The 25,381-nt window shown below is 35.8% G+C and overlaps 1 protein-coding gene across 18 annotated transcripts in view; it reads right to left on the reverse strand.

Moving 5' to 3' along the window:
* Positions 1-639: 639 nt before the first annotated feature.
* Positions 640-25,381, reverse strand: part of EYA4 (EYA transcriptional coactivator and phosphatase 4) — a 155,250-nt gene continuing 130,508 nt past the window's right edge. For 12 of the 18 annotated variants that reach the window (XM_035321468.1, XM_035321465.1, XM_035321462.1 and 9 more), the window contains 8 exons: positions 25,094-25,177; positions 16,552-16,641; positions 9,642-9,700; positions 9,360-9,520; positions 7,627-7,741; positions 5,667-5,788; positions 3,205-3,305; positions 640-1,582 (listed from right to left, as the gene is read on the reverse strand). In XM_035321468.1, the coding sequence (XP_035177359.1) occupies positions 1,502-1,582; positions 3,205-3,305; positions 5,667-5,788; positions 7,627-7,741; positions 9,360-9,520; positions 9,642-9,700; positions 16,552-16,641; positions 25,094-25,177 (813 nt within the window). In that variant the 3' untranslated portion in view covers positions 640-1,501. Of the gene's footprint in view, positions 1,583-3,204; positions 3,306-3,344; positions 3,446-5,666; positions 5,789-7,626; positions 7,742-9,359; positions 9,521-9,641; positions 9,701-16,551; positions 16,642-25,093; positions 25,178-25,381 lie in introns of all 18 variants that reach the window. The other 6 variants (XM_035321469.1, XM_035321464.1, XM_035321456.1 and 3 more) reach the window with 2 other exon arrangements.

The raw sequence follows: 25,381 nt of genomic DNA on the forward strand, positions 1-25,381 counted from the left end.
TGACATGCTATTGAAATTTCTGGATTCAAAGACTCTTAGGGTTGCTTCTGTGTAATACTCTTCTGTAATCAAAAATAGGTGAAGAAATTCATGTTTACCCAAGACAGAAGACAAATTTATGTGGAACACATGGAAAAGCCACCAAAATGCTGTTATATTTACCAAACTAGACTTTGAGCTCCTAAAAGGCTCAAAGTCATAATGCCAGGAATTCCAGCAGCCTATGTTGATCCTGAATATGCTAAATGTAGAATAATTTATACATCTGACTGGTAAGTGATTCTTTGGGATTTTTTTTTCTTTCTAAAGAACTTGTGTTTTATCCCTCATCTGTGCTTAATACCACATTTTCACCCTCCAGTAATGCCACCAGTGATCTCCAGGTACCTTTTTCTGCTGGGTGGGAATTTGCTATTTCATACACAGCAGATGTACTCACTGTGTGGCTTTCAGCGGACTAAGTAATTCATGAATATGGCTCTTAGCTCTCTCATCAGAGAATCAAGAACTGATGTTGAAGGAGTTAAACACTTTTTTTTTTTTTTTTTTTTTTTCTTAGCTTTCAAGGTAGCGGTCCCCAATATCAGCCTCCCAACATACTCTTAACTTTCCTGAAACAATCAGTGGAATTATTGAGAATCCAAATAAAAACACAAACTTTCCTTTATTATTTTTTTTCTTACTGCAACAAATACTTAAATGCTTTGGTACAGCCCTGCTCTTTGATTTCTTTGAATTTCAAATTTGGTCATGTCAAAAATTATCACAAAAGCTTTTTTTTTTTTTTTTTGTTTATCTACATAGTTTTTAACCAAAATTACATTATAACACACAAACACAGTCTTTTCTTTAAGGCACAACACATCATTATGCACATTCTGTTTGCCAAACTTATAAAAGAGACAATATTATATAACCCTCTCCCTCCCCTGCCACCCCCAAAAGAGAAAGAAAAATTGCATCCACTTCCAAAATCAGCTGCTAATAAAGTCACAGTAAATTATTTTCATCAATAATTTACACAAATTACAGGTCTAGACAGGATTGTCATTATACAGTCTGAGTGCATTCCAATTCAGATTTTCTGGGTTAGGTAGGCTAAAGTCTGGTTCAAACCTCAGTGCTGAGAATATATCCCATTTTGAGGAATGTTGTTGAACAACACCTTGTCGGTTGGAAAAGGCGTGTTGGTGCTTTGCCAGTTTGAGTCCTTTGTTCACTCCTGTCAGGGCTCATTTGGTGTGTACCAGCAACCTCCACAGTTTTAATTCATTTAAAAACGTTGCATATATAAGACCATAGAGCTTCCTTACGTAGCACTAATGTTTTAACTCCATTCAGCAATCTGAATTCTTCAATTTGGAATTTTTAATTCCAAATATTTCTTCCCTTCTTAAGACAATTCATATGTGTAAAGCCAGAGGCAATAAATCACACATAAAATTTCAGTGTACTTGAAATATATATATATAAAAAAAGGATTGCCAACTTTAGAACACAGTTACAAATACTCTAGTTCCAGTGCTTGATGGAGAGCCAAGAGGTCCGAATGACTGGATATCCTCCAGAAAGGCATGTTGTGCTGTGTTTGTCAGAGGGGGGAAAAAGGTCAGGAACAATGAATGCTATGACAGAGGGTGGTGTCTGATACACAAGTCTAGTCAGATTACCACCATGGATTTTACACCACTGTGTTTCAGGATTGATTTTTGCTAGTAAGGTACTAACAAAAATCAGGCCAAAATAGATCTGATCTTAATAGTTCAATTGGAGGTTAAATAATTAGATAGTCTTTCTTAATAGTGCCTTTGGCATATAGAGCCCATTATTTAGGAACGGCTATTTGTTGTATTTTTATCATGGAAACCCATACAAAGGAGCATTCATTAACACTTTCTGCTCCACTTGTTACACTTTGCAAGCTCATCTGACAAAATTATAGGACTTTCATTAAACGAGGGTTCACACACAACACTTTAAAACAGAGTTAAATTCCAGTTTTGTTCTTCTAGGAGAAAAAAAATACAATGGGGAGAAAATAACACATTTCAGTTTCTAAAAGAAGATAATGTGTTACAGAAAGCATCAGCGTAAGATATATAGTGCAGGGATATGCACTATTATTTCAGCAATTGATCAGAATAGAATAAAAATCATATTTTCAAGTTCTGTTCAGATCTATTTGTAATGGGCATCCATCCCTCTGAATTCTGTATCTATTCATGCAATATATAGCCAACATTAAGAAAAAAGCATGCCAAACTGGAAAGTACACAATCCAACCACCTTTTTTAAGCAAAAACTATGAAAGACCCATCACCAGTACTGTACCTATATCAAGGAACCATTTGGAATGAGCATTTCAGATATTTTCATTTTCTTTTAATTCTAATTACACTGTAAAAACTTAATACTAAAAAGACACTTAATTTTACTGCTGCTAGCACAAAGATATTTACGTAAATTGCCCTGTGCAGATGTCCTGAGGCAAAATTTTTCAGTTTTCAACTTTCACATTTCCAGGGCCCGTACTATGGAATACAGTTCAGATTATTACCATTTTGATCTCTTTTTGTACATGAAAACTTATCTGATGAAGTTTATACTTTTACTCGTAAGATGAGGAAACAACCTTACAGATTTATTTTTTGTTAGAAACACCGATTTGGTGCACAATTCTGTTTTCTTTTTTAATGTGCAGATATGTCTTTCTTGAAGCAAACTAGTAATGTTCATATTCATCATATTTGCTCCAGCTACCTACAGATCTTTGTTAATGTTAAAAAATCTTCACAATCCTTTTGATGGTTTCCACATTCTCTGTAACACTTCTCTTAAACCACTCTGCTTTCACTGTTTTAAAACAGTTAAAATGAACACCCAACCTTCATGTAAAACCCCTGTTGTCTTCTTTTTATATGTAATTTGCTTGATATAGTCAGACATTTTAGATCCAATCATTTTTTACCTATTTTTAAATAATTTAGCATTTTTTTTTCTTTCCAAACTGAAATGAAGCAAATGCTAGAATCCAAATGGTTCATTTTACTATAAGTGCTGATCTCATCATGCTCTTGTTGCCTTGCACCTGTAGACTGAAATTATATTTGTCATTCTGCCATCGTAAAGCACTGACAGAAATGCAAACAGAAAGGCTTGCATTAGTAGCTATGTATCACACCAACATTTCAGGAGACAGGTTACCTTTTTTGCTGCCTGTTCTTCTTCTACACCATCCCCAATTACAACATATACTACTTTTCTGCCAAACCTTTGCATTATTCGTTCAAAGCAACTTTCTTTTCCTGGAAGATAAATGAGATAAGAGTTCAGAGTGAAGTTACCTGATTAGCTGCATGCTCCTCATCTCGGCCATCTCCAATCACAACATAAGTTATGTTAGTGCCAAATCTGGACACTATACGCTCAAAACAGCTCTCTTTGCCTGAAAAACAATGCACTACTTGTTCAAGCTATCAAGCAAGTTATCATGATGCTCTACAAAGGATTAGTGCAGTGGTAAGACATTGATACTACTACTACTTTTTTTATAGTTCCCAGCCTTGGGACTTAGAGCTGAAACTGCTGAGAAGGAATTAGTTCCCTTAGTGACACTAAGCTGATTCAGATAAGCCTAAATCTATTAAGAGTTACAGAAAAGCCACTAAGTAAGATGAAGAAATTAGAAGCATTGCTAAAATGAATAGGATAGTGAAAGAATAATTGAATTTAAATATTTCCCTATTATTGTAGTAATAATATTTAAAGGACAGCTACAATTTTAATTCTAATGTATCTGCAAAAATGCATCATGGAGCAATGGAAAATGTGTTTGGAGAACAACAGACACAGAAAATAAAATTAGACAACAGGTTCCTGGGAGAACTTCCATGAAGTATTTGGTTCTTTAGAGGAAAGTGGAAACAAGCAGGCTATCCCAGTAACAGCAAACAATAAACTGCAAAGTCATTTACCCATTTTTCCAATGTACTACAGCTTCGGTTTTATCACCAAATGCTTATGCTATTGATAATTAAATTGTTCAGATTTGATGATTTCACTGTTTCTACAGGCAATCTCCATATTTAATTAACTTTTCCATTAGGAAATTTCTCTTTGATTTGCAACCTACACATGCATCATTGCAATTAAATCATCACTTATAGTCATACCTCCCATCAAAGTGGAGAAAGATTCTTTCTTTCCTCTTTGCTTCATACTTGTTTTGTTAGTATGTCATCTCCACATACCCTACACCCCATCCTAGGCTTTTCAGTTTCTTCTCACAAGCTCCTGATTTCTAGATCTATGATTCATAGTGCTCTTCTCTTGCCATTTTTTTTTTTTTTCAGATGGTCCATAGATAGAGGCTTATGATTACAAAAACTGTTGCATGTATTAACTGTTGAATGAAGATGAGATTTCAGTATGTGCAAGCAAAAACTACAGTTTTTGTCCTCTGCTCATCACAGTGCAGAGTTCACTGAGATGAAAACTAGATCTTGTACTCAAAAGAGTTTTCTGTGCTCCTGACAGGAATGTAACTCTAGCCACACTGCTGTTAGGAAGGAAATCCTAGTGCAGGACTCCTTCCACAGAGCCTCCACTCTCTAACCCCTTTGGTGATGTTGGCATGATTTCTTAATGCTCCTTCCTTTGGCCTGAGTGCAATCTCAATAACTGAAGCCAACATATACAGACTGTATGACAGATGACATTAATTCCAGAGGCTGTTCAATGTCATGTTGTTTTGGGAATACTTTGTGCCTCTACTTTTTTTCAAAGGATTCAAGGCATTTCTGAGTCAAGGGAGGAGCTACAGCGAATTAACAGATAATGGAGATAATTGATTTTCCTGATACTGCGAGAATATACTTTACATTTTTAGTTTTTCACTTCTTTTCGCAAGTTTTTTCACTTGTGAAAATCATTAAGGAGATGAATTGTAATACTTATGTACATGAAGTGTCAATCTCCTTGTTATACAAGATATCACAATGTATCAAAATTAAGCCTTCTTAAATTTATAAATGATAAATCACAAAATCTGCCAAAATTATCCGTCATTGTAGGCTGTGTCATATCTCACAAGAATGTTAACTTTTCTTATACTGCAAGACAACTTGGGCTGTAATTTCCAAAGTCCAATGAATTTCCAAAATGTACACAAGCCTGTTCTGTTGCATGCTAGCAGCAGAATATGGATGTGCCCTTATGGCATCCATCAACCCAGCTTCTGTTGGTACAGGTTTTCATTATCCTCAGCGATATATTATGATTGCAGGTAAACTTGTGAAGTTGTGGTCTAGCATAAGTAGAGTCAAGGGTCAGAGCAGAGACTATTTAAAACAAACAAACAAACCCCCCTTGTGTTTAGATTTGAAATAACAAAACATTTTTCTTAATTATTTTCTGCACATTTTCTATTCTCTGTATCTGAATTAGGAGTTTCTGAGTATTGGAAACTTTATGCCTTTAGGGATAACTGAAAGGAAGCTGAATTTGGATTATTACTGACATAAACAACTCTAAACATGCATGTTTTAAATAGCAATGTAAATGTCCGGAAAGTCATTTTGAATCCATCCAGTACAGACAAAGAATTATTGATAATGCAGTGTAGTCAGAATAGATAGTCAGAATAGATAAAAGAATAATTTTCTTACCTATTTTGGTTGCACTGTAAATATTTTCAATAGGAAAAGCTCCTCCTAAGCTGTACAGCAAGACTTTTGCAAGTGCTGGGATAAGCTGGGTTGTTGTTACCAACACATTTACACAGTTATTCCTAAAAAGAGAGAAATAATTTAAATTTTAATAGTTTAAAATCATTACCCAAATGATGATGAGGTGAACCATCTGTAGAGCATATTTTCAAGATTCCTCTGCATTTACTTTCACTCACAGGGTTTTGCTACTCAGCGCCATCACTTCCAGAAAAATACACATAAACCTCTTGGCAAAATACTTTAAGACTTATGTTGGCATGATTTGTGGGAAGTATTCCATGCTGATTTATGAAAACCAGGTCCTTGAGGATGAGTCCATTGAAATAGTCATATAAGATCACTAACTGCCTCTGAGAATAAACATCCCAATGATTTCAAAGCATCATTTTCCTGCTGGTGATTACTTGGCACTAGCTACCAGCCAAACTGAAGTGTTAGGAGAAAGCAGAAACACCATTTGTTACTCCTGTCTTGAGGGAAAATAAATGACCAGTATACATTTCTGCACACTGACATCACTTTCTTCATGTTTCAGGAGAAAGAGTTTTTCTGAGAAAAGGGAGAGAGAATCATAATTATGTTAAGAAGATAACATTGAATGGAGAGGTTGAAAAGTTGAATGGAGAAGCTGAGCTAGCTGTTACACAATAGAAAACTGAAGGCCAGGCCATTAGAGACACAACAACAGTATGAGCGTGGTGTGAACATGCAGCTGAGAGCCACTAGTTGTGACTTTTGATCCTGGTCCTTCCAAAAGCTCCAAGCAAGACCTTAGGGTTCTATTTCTGTGTTAATATATCTCAGTTTCCTGTCAGTAACATGTAGGTAATGTTTAGCTGCCTCATGGGTATATCTTCTGAAGATTTTTAACTGTACAATTCTTTGAGACAGGACAAAAGACTATTTTTTAACAGTTCTGAGCAAGCGATAACTGTTTATCAAATTCATCTTCCAATGCTCAACTAATCTTCACTATACAATGCTTTTCTGAAGACTAGCAATTCAGAAAGAAATGCAGAGCTACACATGGTGGCATACAAAATTGTTTTACTTTTTTTTTTTTTCTCTTGAGGTGCTTGAGACTATTAAAATAAAAAACAACAATGGCTAAGTGAGAAGCATATTGCAAAAGTAATTACATTTAGTCATTTTCCACAGCTTTCCATGTTTGTTCTTTTAATTTAATGCTGATTGCTTTTTCCCTTCCTTGTTCAGAAGGCAAGATGGTTTAACATTGTTCTTTCCTTATAGTTTTAAACCATTATTTTTTTTTTTGGGGGGGGGGGAAGGTAAGGAGGGGGATTTCTAATGAAATGCATATTAAATGAGTAATCAGCAGCATTGCTCACAGCTCTATTATTTCAGAAGAACGATTAATTTTATGTCTTATGACTGGGAACCCAGACTTTTATTTCAATTGTAATATCAAACACAGATATTAATTCTTCTGAAAACTTATATCTATGGTTAATCATACTGATTCGTTTGGAACAACTGAAGGAAAATAATTTTGTGTTCTGGGATTTATACAGTATTTAGGTACCACTGTTAATAGGCATAAACATTTAAGCCCAGAACAGAAACCTGGAATTCAGAGGATGCTACCTACAAGATAATAACTTAAAGGCTCACTCACAATTCTAAAATACCCTTTCAATGTACACAGGACCATATACCACATTTTGAAAGACTTTTCATACTAGTAAATGCTGGAATCACAGAAAATGAAATCAATTTCTGTAGAATCTTTCCTATGTCCTTTTCATAAGTCACGTTAGACCTTTCCTGTTCTTTAAAAGTACTAGTAGTGTATTGTAACCTAAAATGTCACAAATAGCCATTGCATATCCAAAGCTAAAAAAAATATATATATTTTAATAGTATACTCAATACATACCTTGTGCTGATAATTGATAATGATTTAAGTGCATTTGTTAGCCAGGAGTCAGTCAGAGCTTCAATCTCTGCTCTTAATTGCAACCATGCATCTCTTTTAGCAGGTCCCAGGAGTCCTTTTATGTAAAAAAAAAAAAAAACAAGAAAATAAATAAAATTAAATTATGTATTAGTTAGAATGTATAGATTTCTGCTAATTGTTTCAGTTTTACATTTCACCAGAATATGTAAAAAACATCATCTTACTATTTTTCATATATTCAGTATACTTGACAATGTTCGAAGTGTACACTTCGAAGTGTTCGAAGGATGGATTATAGTTCTGAAGCAGGATTTGTGGAAGAGAATAAAAAACTTAATACGATGCACCAGGTATCTGTGCTCTGTAATGATGGTACCTCCTAGTATGTTTGTCTATGCCATGCTATTGGATATAAACTGATAGTTGTGTTAAAGGGTTTATGAAATGCAACAGTTTTGCCATCTTGGATGCATTGGGAGATTCAATAAGAAAAACTCATTGAACCTGTGGATATTAATGATTCAAGTATTCTTAATATATAAAAACTCCATTCATGACATCAATGAAGGGCAAGGCAGAGCAATTAAAAGCCATCCAACTATTAGTACCCTTTGCTCCAGTTGCTTTATCCTGTGGCATTTAAAGACTCTGAACTACTAAACGTAAAATATATATATGCCAGATTTAGGCAATTTAGAAAATCATTAAATTAACGACTAATTCACTGTCCATGTTAGTAGACTGCTACCCATTTCTGAGAAAGGGAAAGAAGTGCTAAAAGAACACCAAGCTAGTTTTGCTGAAGGTGAGATTTCCTTTGAGTTTCAGGTTCCTCTGAAATAAATTTCATCTGAGTTGAAACAGTCCATGTTGTAGAATGGGAGAGTGTTCACTTGAATTGCTTCCTGGTTGGCTTGGCCTTGTTTCATCCTCAACTGTGGCTGTAGAAATAGTCCCTGTTTTCTCAATCTCTTCTTGAGGTAGTCAGTTGACCTATTTCCTTCCTCAGAAGAGGCCTCTGCAAGTCGCACAAGAATCTAGGACAGATTCTTGCCACTAGGCTGCTATGATTTCCTAAAGGCTTGCTGGCACTGACATGAATGAGTATATGAATGAAAGTAGTAAGAGAAGAGTTCTTGTCCCAAAGGAAACTGGATTTCTTGCAAACAAAATTAGCTGCGTAAGCTATAGAGTTAACAAAAGGGACTAGTGGTATGGCAATGCTAGTGGCTTTTTGCATCCACTAGAGAAAACAGTCTAGCAGCTACAGAGCAGAGAATTAAGCAGTAAGTATGTTGTTACCAACTGGTTCAAGAAATTGTAGGATGTAAAAGAAGGCAAGCCAGAAGCAATTTGTACTGTGGAAATTACACAACCTCTTTCCTAGAGTAACAACTTGTTTGATGTAGAATAAATGTCTCAACCTAAAAGTCAGAAGGATGTAGGTACAGCTAATCTAGATCTGAAGGAGAAAAGCGACCTCTGTGCAAATAAAATGGAAGCCTGCCTTGCTTCTCCATCTTTGGTTCTCCTGCACAACAGCACAATGTTGGATCTGTCCTTACAGTCAGGGACTTTCAATAGCTCAAGGTCCAGTCAAGTAATTTTCTATTCACTCTGTGGCTTGCAAGGCACTTTCATTTGGCACAAGTTCATTGCCATGCAGTTGAACCTGACCAGCATTCTAAATTGATTGTGACAATTAAACTCACCTCCTATGTTGTTCTTGTAAGTATTATACAACTCTTTTACTCTTCTGTAACGGAAAGCCAGCTTCCTCATCCAGTCAACCCCTCCTCTTACACCTGTTGGCAGACAAAGGTTTGCACTACTTGCAGCTGCATGGAAGCCATCAGTTGCAAAACTGTAGGTACTGCAAACACCCAAAATACAGTAAAAATAAATACAATGTATTCCTGTAAATGCTCAATGTATTTAATCTTTAAAGAAAAAAAAAAAGTAAAAAAAAAAAAAAAGTAAATGCTGTATCTTACCTTAGGTCTTGTCCATTATCATCAGAAGAAACATCATCTATGTGAACTTGATCACATTCCTGTTGAAAAAAACATCAAATTATAAATTATTTTAAAGGAGAATGTGTTCACCACATGCTGAATACAGATGAAGAAATTATCATTGTAGGCCACTAACTGTACCAGAAGATGGCAGTGTATGTACACTTACAGCTTTTTACCACCATCCATTTCCTTAAAACATAACAACCTTTAATTCCTATGCTGTATAAATTATGTTAAAACAGGCCTTTAGAAAAGTGCTTTGTAATTTTAGTGTGACTTTCCATAAAAAAATAGTTTAATTGAAAAAAGGACAATTACAATTCACTCCTGTAGTCTCTGTAGCACACCAATATTCCAAAACCACTGAAACCTTATTCCCCTGCTCTCTAAAGCTAGTGATGATGAACCTTAAAAGGCATGTAATTTCTGTTGAGTGTCTAGGAGTCTGGATGCTTATCAGATTCTTGTCTTGATTTATCCAAATGATTTTGGCTGGGAAATTGCAGATAATCAAGTGATCCTGGAGAACTTGACTATTTCCTAGTTTCAGAAGGCATGGAAGTAATTCCAGGGAACTGAGGTACATTGAAAACCTGACCTCCCCCCAATCTATTTTTATAAGTGGGTAGCTATTAAATATCCTTTTCTGCACAAATGTTACAGCAGAAAGATAGGAAAATGCAGGGGAAGCACAAATAAATAAAAAACTCAAGCCACCATGCAACAGTAAATACAAGCAGGCATTGTATTACTAATTTCTGTAATTGCTAGCAGTAATAACCTACCCCAAAGACACACTGGAAATACAGCATCCAGAGACTACATTACTGTATGTGATTTTTTAAATATTCAAAATAGCTGTTATTAACATAATCCTATTTTATTTATGAAAAAGTTCAAGGGTGTATTTACATACAAATGACTTCCCAGCTAATGTTTTCTGATTTAGTCTCACCATTAAGACAAAATGAGACTGAACGTTCAAAATGAACAGTTTAATGCTTCAAATAGTCATCTGAGTCATCTACTTCAAATAATATTTCTCACAAGCAACGCTTCATTCATTCCTACAGAAACTACCATTTCTGTCCAAAGTTTTGTTTGCTTTGCACTGTATGAAAACATCAATAGACTTTTAACTACATGAAGTTAAAAAATAGCAATTTGTGTATAAAATAAACACATAAACTTCATTTTAATACAAGCGACCATAATTAAAAAGTATGTACCAAGTCCAAAAGAATGAATGGTCAAATTGGCCTCATCTAGCTTAATACATTAAGACAAGCATGAAAGACCTGCGTTCAAGGAAGAGAAATGAATCATTCTTCTCGCCACTGGAGAAATAAAAGTTTTTGGTTCTGTCTAAGAAGATTAGCTTGAGCTTTAGAATATTTTAAAGAAGGTGCTTTTGGATGTAAATAGCAGATGAAAAGAGAAAGAAAAAGGGAAGTCACAGCTGAAATAAAAGATTCATTCCTTTGTCCTAATTTATTATTTACACTCAAGAAAAAAAATGCAACTGGACTCCACCCAGTGTATAAAAGGAGCTCAAAAATCAGAAAAAAGGTCCCACTGGGAAAATAATCTAACTTGATATTTTGCAATATCTGTGCAGTATCTGGTTTCCTAATCACCTTTACTGATTACACTGGAACTGGTCAAAGCATAAGATAGTTGTAAAAGTTTAAAAAACAGTCCTGTGGATTTGAACATGTACTAATTAAATGGAGGGTACACAGAAGTCCTCATGGATAAGAAGGACTCTCTGTGCTGTTTGGGTTTTGTTAAGCTGTTCAGCTATATTGTTCCAGCCTTGAAAATTACAGATAACTGTTCCACTGGCAATTTAATTATTAAGTCAATATGAGTGGGTGGCAAAGGCTCAGCTGTTCACTTTTACATTTTTATCTAATAATTTTTTCATTGACTCCAGCAACAGAAGAGAGGAACATGACTGTTTGTCTCTTGTTCCTGAAATAAAGTTACTAAATTTTCAGCCATATGAAAGAATCCAAATCAACAACATCCCCTACCTTCCTCCATTTTCCCCTTCCTTTTCTCCCCTAAGATCTATTGCTCACCTCCTAAGCAATATGGCAATACCTATTTGCTAACCAACAGTAAACTCATGTGCCCCCCACTCTTTGCATAATTTTATTTTGTCTTCTTGTTTACTTGATCAAGTTCAAGTAAAATGATTACATTTTACAAATTGGGGAGAGAAAGAGAAAAGAAAATAAAAGAAAAGAAAAGGAAAAGAAAATAAAAGAAAAGAAAAAGAAAAGAAAAGAAAAGAAAAGAAAAGAAAAGAAAAGAAAAGAAAAGAAAAGAAAAGAAAAGAAAAGAAAAGAAAAGAAAAGAAAAGAAAAGAAAAGAAAAAAGAAAAGAAAAGAAAAGAAAAGAAAAAGCAGGCAGTTTAAGCATATTGGAGACAGTTCTCATCAATTGGTGGCACAATGCTAAATCTGAATTGCTTGTAAAAGAGACCTAACAGTTGAGGGGATTAGGAAAAGATTTCTGACAATTTATATGTTAAGGTGAAATGCTTTTCACAGCAGTGACAGTATTGACTATACTAAAGTCACAAGTCAGTCCAAGGTCAAAACTAAGAAAGACAAAATATATTTCATAATACTGAGCCTGCAGAAAAGGAATCTAGGTATAATAACAGGCTTTTCCTTGAAGCAGTACCAATTTAAATTATATGTGAGAGCAGTCAATTCTTTGCAGCAATTTTTAGAGACTGAAAATTTGAGAGTACAGAATCAACAAATCACCCTTAAAATATTCAACACTATGCTTTCTCAGATTATACAGAAACCTCCCTTTTTATGTATTTGCCTCATTTTCTGTTAAAACCAGTTTGGCCTGCCTCCCAAGTTTTGAGACTTATTTATATCTATTTTTTCTCCTTCAGTTCCATTTCTAATGAGAAAACAAAGCAAAACAAAACCTTCCTTAAAATATGATATGATTATGATAAAAATGGAAATGTAATTCAGTTTGTTGGAAATAAATATGTTTTTCTTACATTGCCCCAGAGAGTGGAGGAGGATGATAGAGTTGGAAGATTCATGTCCAAATTGATGCTTGCAAACTGTAGAAACTGTTTTGTGGGTGTGCATAGCATGTTTTATCAACATTTCTAAAAGCTGTCTTAAAATTAATACTGAGATACGAACAAAAACTTCCTTTTATTCCTTACATGGTTAAGACCAGAATGCTTTACTCTGGCTATTGTTACTGATTTTAGTCCCACCTCTAAACACTGTTTAGGCACATGAACTTTCTAGAGCTCCAGACTCCTATTTTCATGGCAAAATACCAACTGCCCTCCCAAGTGATACTTCTCAAACTAACTAAAATTTATACACTGAGAATGAAATAGCTGGAGAACAGCCTAGCCTGAAATAAAACTGCAGCTAGACTGATTAGGACATGGGTTACTGGGTCAGTGGGGAATGTCTCAACAGATTGGAATTTCTGCATCAGCAGTCATTGTAGCAAGAAAGATTTGCATAGAGGAAGGAAAACTTTATTTTTATATGTGGTAACTTTCAATAACTTGGTTGTTATTACTAGACCTTGGTACGCAGTGCTTGTAACCTAGTCAGAGAGAGAAAAAAGGGGAGCCTAGAGGATGCTGTGACTGAAATAAAAAGGAATAAAAAGGAATATAAATTCACTAGTTCATTACAATTTCCATATCCAGAGAAATATGGTTTATTGTGGGATGTAGAGGAAAGCAATGCAGAAGGTATGAGAATTTATGGCTCAGCACTAGAAAAGAGAGATGAAGAAAGTATAAGTAATCTCAGTAATCTGTCTACTGAAAAAAGAAAAACATATCTCCAGTGAGAACTGAAGGTCTTATGTTTTGATGACCATGACTATCAGCAGATCATCACTAAAATCATAGCCTACCTCCCTCCTCCTGGGGGAGGATGAAGGAAGGAAAGCAGAGAGAGAAAGAGAACTGGGGAAATGGGGAATTCTCAGGATTCATCACTTGGTCATCGTGCAGATACACTGTAACATTTAGTGATTAGAAATGGCCATGTGCTCTGCAAACATATTTAAACAGACATATCTATTCATCTGCATATTAAAGCATGCATCTATGTACTTTGGCACAAGATGCCATGCTTCAAAGTACAAAATTTGGAATTTTAGCAACCTTATAATATAGTTTTGAAACAAAGCTGAATTCTGAGCTAGAAAAGACCTAATTGCATATAAAAATGCAATCAAATCAAATAAATCAAATTGATTGAGTTATGAGATTCTAAAAGAGTGTCCCCAAGGACAATTTTTTGATTTATCTAAAACTTAAAAATATCAGGGTAATGTTCAAGCTCTGGAATGAGCTGGTGCATGAATTTTTGCAGAGGATATTAAAACGACCCTATGAAGAATATACAAAATCTGATGACTCAGATTTGAAAGTCACCTATGACAGCTGAACCTGAGATCTACAAAGAAAATAAATAAAGAATGGAATGAAGCTTCAATGGCCATAAGCAAGAATAAAGCATATATATATATATTTTGCTGAACTCTTCCTCTTGAACTCAGCACAAGCTTGAAGAAATCTGGGCACATGGTACTGAAAGGCTTAAAGTTCATTGGGTGCCACGTGAAATCTGAACATGCAGGGGCAAAGGTCTGCTAAAAAGAAATTTAAGCAATGCTTTGAAAAATTGATTTGGAATCTATCCCTGGTACAGGGCACTAGAAAGAGAACATTCACTGAATGCACTTGCATTGTCAAGTGATGACTCACTTAGACTGCAATAAAACACCGACTGGTGAAGGCATATCCAGGGTTTTACCGTTTTATGTTTCTGCTGCTGGAAATAGGAAGTACAGTGCAGGTATAGGGTGAAGTAGATCCTAGTTTCTTGACATGAAAAGAGCTGAGAACAGGTGAGGTCTGCAGGGCATGACAAGGACTTCAGCCCAGTGCCTTCTGCTTTTCCCATTGCCCACAGCTGACAAAGGAACAAAAGAAGTGCACACTAGAAAAACCAACAGCATAGTGAATGGAAAAATCTCATTTATCCTTTTTTTTTTTTTTTTTTTTTTGTATTTATTCACTAAAGACCTTACTCTAGCATTTTACACAAAACCTCAAAGTCTTCCGACTGCTGTTAGAGGAGAAATATCTGTCCACAGAGGGAACTATGGGATCCACTCTCACTAAGACAACAACTGATTTAGGTGAGGGGAAGGTCTGAAAAGCCTGCAGTTCAGTCTGAGAGCTGTTTTTCACCCACTGTCTGTTCCACAAAATAAATAAAGAGATAAATAAACACAGCTGTAAGACTGCCACATTCCATGTTAGCAGATACAGACTTCTGGAGAGAAATGAAACGTCTGTGAAGCACTGCTGATGGGCCCACTCCCCAGGCAGTTGTCCCTTTGGCGGTCCATCCGCGTGCTTCTGACAGGCAAGTAATCCTCAGTGGTCGCTCCCCAGGAACAGGCCTCTCCCTTTTCTGACCAGATGCCAAGTGGCACACCCTGGGTATGTTGTGACAAAACGTGTGGTCTCCTGGTTACCTCAGGAAGAAAATGTGGGCAACCAGGAGGCTCCACATTGTCAGGATGTGACACACTAGATTCTGGATATTTGAAAGCCTGCCAGATCTAAAATTTTGGATGGGAACTTCTCTCCAGATTTTCCCCCCTTTCATTTGGAAGGGAAATAAGTAAAAGATGAAAAAAAATCCACAAGCTAGAGAGTACAGGATTTGATACCCAACAGTCTTTGATATGCAGAGGCCATGACTGGATTGACCAAATTCCTATCTGTAATGCTTCCACAAACCTGGTGGTGAGTGTCTACCAAATGCATGGGACAGTGAAGAACCCAAACAAAGGAGTAGTTGTATTATTGATCATGGCTTACTGAAAGTCTCTGAAAGGAATACAGGGTCATAAATTAAATTACTGGGAAGGTAACCAAAAAAGTATGGAATTGAATCAGATGTATAAATGGTGTTTTGAATCTTTAGACTCACAAAATTTAGAAATAACTGTGTTCTTTTCAATGCTTACAGGTTCTTGATGAACTTGTCAGTCTTTTTAACAAAAAATTAAATAAATCCAGAATTTTCTTAACTAAGTTCAGAAAGGCCTCTTTGTTAGTTTATATGGAAATGAAGACTTTTTTTTTTTTTTTTTTTTTTTTAATTATTCCATAAATCACTTCGGCATTTTTCAGAATGAGCCATTCCTGTCTGTAATCTTTCACTTGAAACTCACAGTACTCTTCAGGGGGCAGAGAAGGGGAGAAGATGACCTGCACATAAGCTCCTATATTCTAATAGCAAGGTATTGACACTGATGATCAGAAGAAAATTGAGATTGTGTCCTCAGTTTCTACACCATTGGAGATGGCACAGTCACAGTTCACTAATGCTGCAGTCTTTGAGGTAAATGAAGAATATTCTATCTTTGAGCAAGAAGGGTGGCCAAAAGGCTACTCAGGACTGTGAAGAGAATAGTGCAGTCTCTTAGGTTAGATGATGCCACCCCCTCAAATCAAATGTAGAGAACTTCAAGAGAAAGAATGGGAGACACTTACGTCTCTCCTGGAAATCACTGAAGACAACTCTAAATCCATAGGCATTGAAAAGATGACCATAGGAGAAAGATCTGTCTTGGAGAGGGTGTAGTTTGCAGATTACACATCTTACTAAGTTTCATGGAAGGAGTCTGGTGCCCCAGGAACTCACTGCCACCTGACTAACCTTTCTCTGATTAGCATATGACAAATCTAAAAGGCATATAGCATCAGACATAACAAACAGTAATGCACAGCAAAATCACTGTGTCAAAATCCCAGGTGTAACAGCATTTATGTTAATTTGATTCTTACCTCTAAGTCATTAAAAAATAAGTGTGTATCAGCAAGATTAAAAATCATTTCTTCCATTCGCAGTCCAAGAGTCACTGCCATTGGTGGATCCTTAAAAAACAGAAATCAAGGTTAACTGCTTAAATACCTTTAAGTTACATCATGACTTTAAAAAATGTTATATACAAAGTATTTTGAAAAATTAACACTGCAATGAGTTTCTCTAAAATCCTTTCAGTATTAAGATATTTTAGTATAACACTACAATAAGAGTTTGTTGAACCTGTGTGAGAACATTCGGGGAGCTGGGTATGTTGAAACATCATCTTTTTTGAAAGTTGAGACATTTGTAACCTGGCTAAACTATGGCAAAGGGGAAAATCTGGTGGCCCTGTGTAAACCTGCATAAATAAGACTATAAACAGGCAGGGTAGTTTCCACTAAATATATCTATGAGAAAAAAAAAAAGTATATTTATTAAAATAAAAATATACTACATTTTTAATCCCTGAGTCTTTTATAAAAATATGTAAGTATCTTGATTGTCAATTTGTGGGCAGAAAAAAAGAGTCAAGAAGCTGTAACTGATTTTTCTGTGCCCATGTCCCGTTAGTGGCAGAGGCTGGAACAAAATTATTCCATGTGATACCCAGTCCACCACACAATTCCTCTGGCCTCTTAGTTTGTCTTATCAATTTTAAGATACACAGAAGTCCTCAACAAGGCTGTGCTAGACTGGACTAGGAAAGGTATTTTACCTCTACAAAATGATTTCTTTGTAAGTGATTATCCTACCCTTTGATAGGAAGGTATGGTTTATGAGGCCTTTTTAATTTCTAATGTTTCTGCTTTAAAATAGTATAAAAGGCAGTCTGAACCCTTGTCCATTTCCCCAAACTGAGTTTCACTTTAGATAAATCATGACTGCCTTACCTATGCTTATGTCTATATCAGTTCTTCCCTAAACTCTGTTGATCCAATATGCATCCTCACCGTGCTTTGTCCTTTCCAGTCTAAATATGTACTGTTCTCCTGTGCAGGCACTCACTGAAGAATTCCCAGGATCTCATGTATGGTTTTATTGCAGGTGTTCTGCGAAGTGCCTGCAAGCATTCTTCTAAGTATTCTTCAGCATGTTTACAATCTATGGCACAATTCTTTAGGTGCTCCACAGTAACGTGAAAGCATATGCAAATTTGATTTTGTTACAGATAATCCCTTCACTTATTTTGAAATATAGGATTCCTGTCCCTGGATGGGATTCATTCAAAATGTTGCTATCTGCTTGTAGGTCAGCTTTCATTTTATCACATCATGCTACCTCAGCAAGATACAAGAAATTTCCTGTTCTGCAGTAGCTGTTTGTCTAAGAGCCTTTATTGTGCAGCAAATGTGAGGCAATTAACTTGATTTTGCTAGGCTTCCTAGGAAAGAGGTTGAGGCAAATTACATTATCTTACGTTTCTTTAAGGATAAGAGCACACATGGACAGTTTCTGATGCCTACCTGATAGCTGGTAATTAGTTATTCCACTGCCTTAGTCATCTGCCTGAGCTTGTGAGGTTCAGCTAACTTTTTATGCTTAAGATACTATAATATTTTTCAAAAGTGGATGTGATACTCTTCTCATTAAAACAAGAAAAAAATCTAAATTTCATAATTTAAAGTGATTGACGCTTATGAGTTTTTAGAAATATTTTTTAAAATACCTTTAAAATACCAAGTCTAAAATTTTACCTTTATGTTCCTATCTGGAAAACAAAACAAAACAAATAAACAAACAAAACAAAACAAACAACAACAACAACAAAAACACAAACCACCCCATTCAGAACGTCAAATGATCATTCATTAGTATTAGGATCAAAGGCTTCACAATCAGGATCATACATCTGCTACTCTAGGGCTTCACAAAGACAGGTTAAAAGATGGCTTCTGCCCTGAAGCACTTAAAAAACTTATGGTAAAATCTGAAACATAGACAAATTTTGACCCTTGCTCATGAAAATTCAGACTTGAAGAGGGCAATAGTGTGTAAGAAATTGTAATGATCCAAAGTTAGATCCAATTCTCTGGCACTGAAAGGAAATATTTCTATATTGACCTTTGAACTGGTCTAGACTAACTTTCAGAAGTAAAAACCAAAGGTGGTGCCTAGTAATATAACTTCATCCCATACGTCTTCTGCAATCATGTTCACTGGATCTGAAAGCCATGTGGCTGAAGGCAGCAGCAAGTGTAAAGGTCAGTTTTCCAAGGGGATGATTAAGGAATGCACGTTAGCAGATTTGCAACAACTCATGTAAAATACTTAGAACACAAATCATAAAAATACTTTGGACTCATGAGATTCCTCATCAAGCCATAATGCTTTTATCAAAATGTCTTCACGTATACACGTGTTCCTCTCTCCTTTCTCTTGCAGTTTCTTCTGTGCACAGTAAATTATGATTTTTTTTTCTCCTTAGATACAATACAATAAAGAGTTTCTGCAATATGTTTTTTTTTTTTGCCTCAATCCTATGAACACTAAGTTATGTGCATAGCTTTATGCACAGGTGGTAACTCATTATTATTTATGTGAGTTAAGTTATTCACTGGAGTGCTTCCAAGATTGGAATCTTAAACTTCTGATTCTCAGCCTCTTTTTTTCCCCTTCCTGGGTAGAAGTGGAGTGAAATGAGGAAATATGCTATAACATATTCCATTATAATCCAATTTATTTTTACAGAAACTACCAAATATGTATCACAATTTCCTGCCTTGCCTAGTATATTTGAAAGATATAAATATGACATAGCTTTTATGATTTTCTTATTAGTAGCATTTTTGTAACTAACTATGCCTGACTTTATTACTGTTAAAATGAAATTTCCTACATTCCTGTTTTGACAAAGGCATGTGTAGGATATTGCCAGGTACTATATGTAAAATAAAATAAAACAAAGAGACTTCATTTCAGCTTAGCATGAAATCAGTCTGGGATCTCCCTGTAACAACTACTAAGAAGAGTCACTAGAACTGGAATCTCAAGACAGGAACAATTCCTCCTTTAATAAATTTGAACAAACATGCACTGCAACTGTTTAACAAGAATTAGACATCAAGTTCCAGCTCTTGCCATGTAAGTCCATCCTTTCACATACAAAAATAAACAGAGGAAGCAGATTTGTCAGTGTCTTGTGGTTTTATAATGTTTGCAGAATGTGGGGGAACATCCCAATCTTTATTTTACTGTCTTTCAACTCAAAGCAGGAGTTGCAGACTGACTCAAGTGGCACAAAGAACTGAGTTGAAAAGAGAGAAATGTGAAGCTGATGTAGATTTGAGCACAGCAAATTGAGAAATTAAATAAAAGGCAGACTGAAGTTCTGCCAAAATGATGTTTTGTACTATTCTGCATAAGCAAATATAAAAGAGGAAATAATAATAATAAAGAAACTAAGCAAAACAGAACAAAACAAATCTGGAAGTTTTCCCCAGATGATTTGCAGAATAAAGAAGCATAACCCTTTGGCCCTCAGAGGCATCATTTTAGTCAGATATCACTAGCATGCAAAGGAAACAGGACCAGCTATGGCACTTCTGTATACCGAAATACCACTTTAGTTACAATATTTTGAAGGCGCTAAACTGGAGCCAGACTGTCTGCCTATGGACTTTTCTACTAGACTGGTCCATCCACTAGAATGCCTCTTGGGAGACTAGGTAAAAATATCCTGGGACAACTAATATTTATCTGTTTTGACCAAGAGAAAAGTGGCTTGAATAAAGCCCCAAAAGCTCAGTGGTCATTAGTGGGAGAAAACTATTTAATATTATGTTGGAAGGTCAGTTTTCAGCACAAGATGTTCAAAAATAATTTCATTTCTTGGAAAAATAAAATACAAACATACCAAACAATTTTATACAAAGCCTCACATAACAAATAGGTAAACAGACATTCAGGTAGAAACCTTTTGACAGGAATTTGTATGCATGAAGCATTAAACATAAGCAAGAAATCAAACTAGCAAAATATATGAATAATGTTATAAGAATAGATTTTCAATGGATGATGGCTGTCCTGAACAGACTTACAACAGAACTAACCTCTGGAAAAAAAAAAAGAAAAAAAAAAAAAAAGAAAAAAAAAAAGTGGAAATGTTTAAGTTATATACTAATATTTTTTTAGCTTAAAGACACTTCCCTACATTACAAAGGAATCCTGGATTTGAGTTCAGCTCTCACAGTCTCATAGGAGACACTCATTGTCAGAAGTTTCACATAGGTGGTAATGGAGAAAGAGAATACATCTCTTAATAACTATATCTGGTGGCTGATGAAGGACAACTCACGTACTCCACAAGGAGTTTCTGTTCCGTGCTCTCCAGAAGGCAGTAGGAAAATGGACTCAGAGGTCTCAGACAATGAGGGAGTGAATGGAGAGCACAACTGGAAGTCATGAGAGATACACGATTAATATAGATGAACTAAGCATGTTCATTAGTGAATTTGAGAGTGTCAACATGTGTGCTAATAGTGACAAAGGTTTTTTGTTTAATGACCAGAGAAGCAGCATGTGAGCCATAAAAACCTTCAGAGCCTGTTCCAGAGAAGTCTACAAGGTTAACATGGCCTCCCTGACAACTTCCTGGCATTAGCAACTCTATAAAAAATGTCAAGATGTGATCATGAAGTGTGGATTGGTTTTGATTTTTGCACTTGGAGATCACATTCTCATCTTCCCAAGGGTATGAGGGACTTTCATACTTTTTTTTTTTTTTTTTAACCAGTTTAAGTGACAGAATTTATCTGTGCATCCTTGCCCTCTGGTTTGACCTGGGGGAAATAAATGAAATATAAATGCTCTGAGGTAGAAAAAATGCAGCTTAATCAGCCTTATATCAGTGAGAATAACTGGAATATGATGGAACAAAGAATATATGCTGTTCACAGGGAATAAGAATGTACCTCATAAACTTTAACAGATGATGAAATATAACACATGTCCTGTCACATCAACAAATCCTTACTTAAGAGTTCAGCATTGTAGAAAAGTGTATCTGCCAACTGGTGCTCAGCTGGAAAAACCATCATCAGCCACACAAGTCATAATATAACAGCTCAAATGCCGATGTTCATGATTTACTACTGAAGTAAATAATTAAAAACAGAAATGTAATAATTTTATGAAGTATGAGGCAGATGAGCAAATGAGGTGAACAATGAGAGGTAATTTCAATGCTGGGAAGCAGCACAGTTACCCTGAAACCTAACAGAGGCATAGGGTAGTTTTTATTCTCTCCTTATGTTAATTCTGATCAGTGTGATCAAATAACCACTACACCAAAACCACTACCACCAACAGGTAGAAAACAGCAAGACACAGAATCATTCTCTAGAAATGCTTTATATCTTGATATTTTAAAGTGATACATTGATCTGCCTCTGGCCAAATCTCCCCCATTTCAGTGGAGTTTAAAGTTATACTCTACCGGTGCTGAGATAAGAGGCAGCAATTTGCTGCCCTAGCTATAACAGCATGACAGCCAACCCCAGATACTGCACTCCATGCCGTTTATAATGCACAGAAAAGAGAGATTTTTTAAATTAATATTTTGTTTTTACCTGCTCACTGGAAGAAATCAGGTAAAGACATAATGAAAAAGGAGAAAGTTCACACAGCAAGAAATAGGTGTAAGAGAACTGAGGGTAAATATCCTTGCTTGTGTGTGTATTTGCACTGGTCCTAAACATAGCATTTCACCCTTTGAAAGTACAAATTGAACACATTTGGTATAAAAAGACTCCTTCCCTTCCCCAGAGTTCACATTAAAGACTCTCTAATCTCATTTAGAATATTTAAATACAGAATATATAAGCCCAATTGTTATACAAAATACATATGGAAAAAATACACGTGCAACTGAGCATCTAATATTACACACCTTTAAATTTATTTATTTATTTTTTTTAATCAGAGAACAGATCATCACAAATAAATAATTTAGAATCATTATTATTTTGTAGTACCCTGAGAATTTTTCATTGTGGAGGCTTTCTAAGAAAAAGTAACACCTGCAACACTTTTGAAAGACTACTGTGCTTACTTGGAACTTCACTATTCATGGGCTATTTATCCTCATAGTGATCCAATTCTCATAACCTTGGTTTGGATTAAGACCTTTTCTATAGATAGAGATCACATGCAAGAATGATAAGGGCTACATCTGCTAGAGAGGTCATGCACCAGAAGCTGACTGATGTGCAGCTGTGCTATCTTTCCCTTCCCTTATGTCTAACATCTTAGGCACTTAGGCTCAGACAGATCCCATCTTAAGTTTAGACAATACTTCAATGACATGCAAAAGTTAAAGCCTACTAATGATAAGCTCTCCCTGTATTCCCTTTTGCACTGCCCCAGTCTACTGTTGCAGTCAGCAATACACATATTCCAGTTTAACTGGTACTTTCTCATTAAGCTCCCTATAAATATGTTAAAGGAGTTATTGCAGGGAAAAAAAAAAAAAAAAAAAAAAAAAAAAAAAGAAAAAGTCTACTAATTTTCTATTACAGTCCCTGGAAATAAACACATTTCTCTATTTGTATGGATGTTGCTTATCAGTATATATATTAAAAAGTTACTTAAGAATTCCTCTCCTTTTACTTCATGGTTGTCCATGACATTTGTTTACTGATGCTGATCTCAGCAGTATAAATACATAAATTTCACTTGCCCTTGGGATATTTTTGGTTTATACAAGCCAACTTTATCTGCTGGCAATACTACTGGCTGTATGCCTTTACTGTTTCTAACATCTCTGTATGGAGAATCAATTATAGTAACAGTTTAGTTCTTAAAGACCAGTGGCACTGGTCTTTTTCAAATATTCATACTCATAACAAAAGCAAGAATCCAAGAGGAATTATTTTCTGTAGCTGTCTTTAAGACAGTTTATAGTTATCCATAAAAGTTTGCAAATTAGAAAAATCTGCTCTGATTTTTGAAACTTTGTAATAGTTGATCCAGACTTTGCTTATAGAGTATGTAAGGTGCATGAGATGGAAACATCCTGTGGGCACAATAAAACAGGGATGAAAGAAATGACAGCATCACTGTGGCAATTCTGCAAGCTCTGTGGTAGTCTGTGGGCTACACACAACAGTAATAAAAATGTTCATGTTCAGCTAGGTTTCTCTCTTAATTTGCTAATTAGAAATGTTTCTTACAAAGTAGCTGTTGTTGCAGTGTTTGAAAAACAGTAGAAGAAGTTTTTGACAGGGTATTGAAATGCATACTGATATGGCACTATTAAGCAGCAACATAAACAAGCCTATTTTGTACAAGACTTGAACAACTATACTTATCTTAGCATTTCAGAAAATCAGATCTTTGTCTGGGCCTGTGAGTTTTCTTATTAGCTTTCTCTTTTTATAACCACAAACATCTGCCTTGAAACACAGAGGACTGGGCCATCAGCAGTTATAATCTACAGGTTCTGGCTTTGGAAATTTCTGACCCATTGGCTGGGGAGTTTGGGTGTGGAAAGCATTTTTGTAATGTACTCTATCTCACAGGCTTCTCTCAAGCATCTGATTCTGGCTGAGATAAAGAGACAGGAAACTTATGACAAACAAGCAGTTCTTCTGTTTTAAGTTTTTCTTAAGAAAAAAAATAAGTTTGCATTAATTACTCTTGAATGGCACAACACCTAGTAAACCTTTTCCATGTGTACCAACATTCTCCCTGTCCATTTTTCTCCTTGCCATACATTTGTTTTTGTTTGATTAACTTCTGTCCCTCTTGGCAGCCCACTCACACTGCTACGTGCTGTTTTTTTTCCCCAGTCCCTTCTCCCCCTTTCTCCTGCCACCAGCAGGACTCCCTGCTGAATCAGCAGGGTAATTCCACCATCCACCGGGCTGTGGCTCCTTTCCTCTCCCTCCTTCTCTTTCCCTCCCTCTTTCCCTCCCTCTCCCTGATGCTTTCCCACTCGCTACTCTGTGACCTGAATGCCTTTTGGATCTCCTTCCAGGAAAGAGAATGAGTGCAACTGTCTGGTGGGGAGAGGGATTCACTCCCTAGCATTACTCAGACTAGAGCCAGCTAGTGGGACCAAAGATGCAATGGAAAATCTGGGGAGTAAAAGAATAACATCTGCACCTAGCATTTAAACAGGTCTGTCTTACTCATCCTGATTCATCAGTTTCACTGTAAATTCACCCATCTTTCTATTTTTCTTATTTCTTCCTCTATGCATCCAAATGCTGTCAGTTATTTCCATTTGCCCACTTAATCCATCGTCTTCCTGGAATGCCTGTTCCAGTGTACACCAGGAACCTTGTCCTTGTTCTTCTATAAAGTCTTCCTTCATTTGTAACATCTGCTTCAGTCCTGCTTTATATTTTGTGCTTAGAGTCCATCTCATTTCTTTCCTTGACTTTTTCATGTTAACCTTCTGAAAATGGGGTTTACTGCACGCTTTCCTTGTACCTCCCCTGAAGCCATTATGAACACGTAGGTGTATAGGTCAGACAGCTATGATACAGTGAATCAACATGGAAATCATGGATCACATACCTTGCCATACTTTTGTGCATAGGATCCTGTAAGCAGTGAATGAAATACTATGATTGTTTCATCCAAATCCCAAACAAATACACGCTGAAAAAAAAAAAAAAAAGTGGAGACAATATTAATAAATAAATAACATCAAAGTCCCACAACCATCCCACCCAGGGTGGCTAAAATTCAGCTTAGTTCTAAACTTTAACTGTAACTTAACTAAGAAGGTTTTCTCTAAACATGAGCAAGAATAGTATATCATGCATCCATTGGTAAAAAGTCGGAGGGACAGTAACATTTAAA

This window comes from Oxyura jamaicensis, chromosome 3 (genome assembly GCF_011077185.1).
Source record: "Oxyura jamaicensis isolate SHBP4307 breed ruddy duck chromosome 3, BPBGC_Ojam_1.0, whole genome shotgun sequence".
Taxonomy (NCBI): domain Eukaryota; kingdom Metazoa; phylum Chordata; class Aves; order Anseriformes; family Anatidae; genus Oxyura; species Oxyura jamaicensis.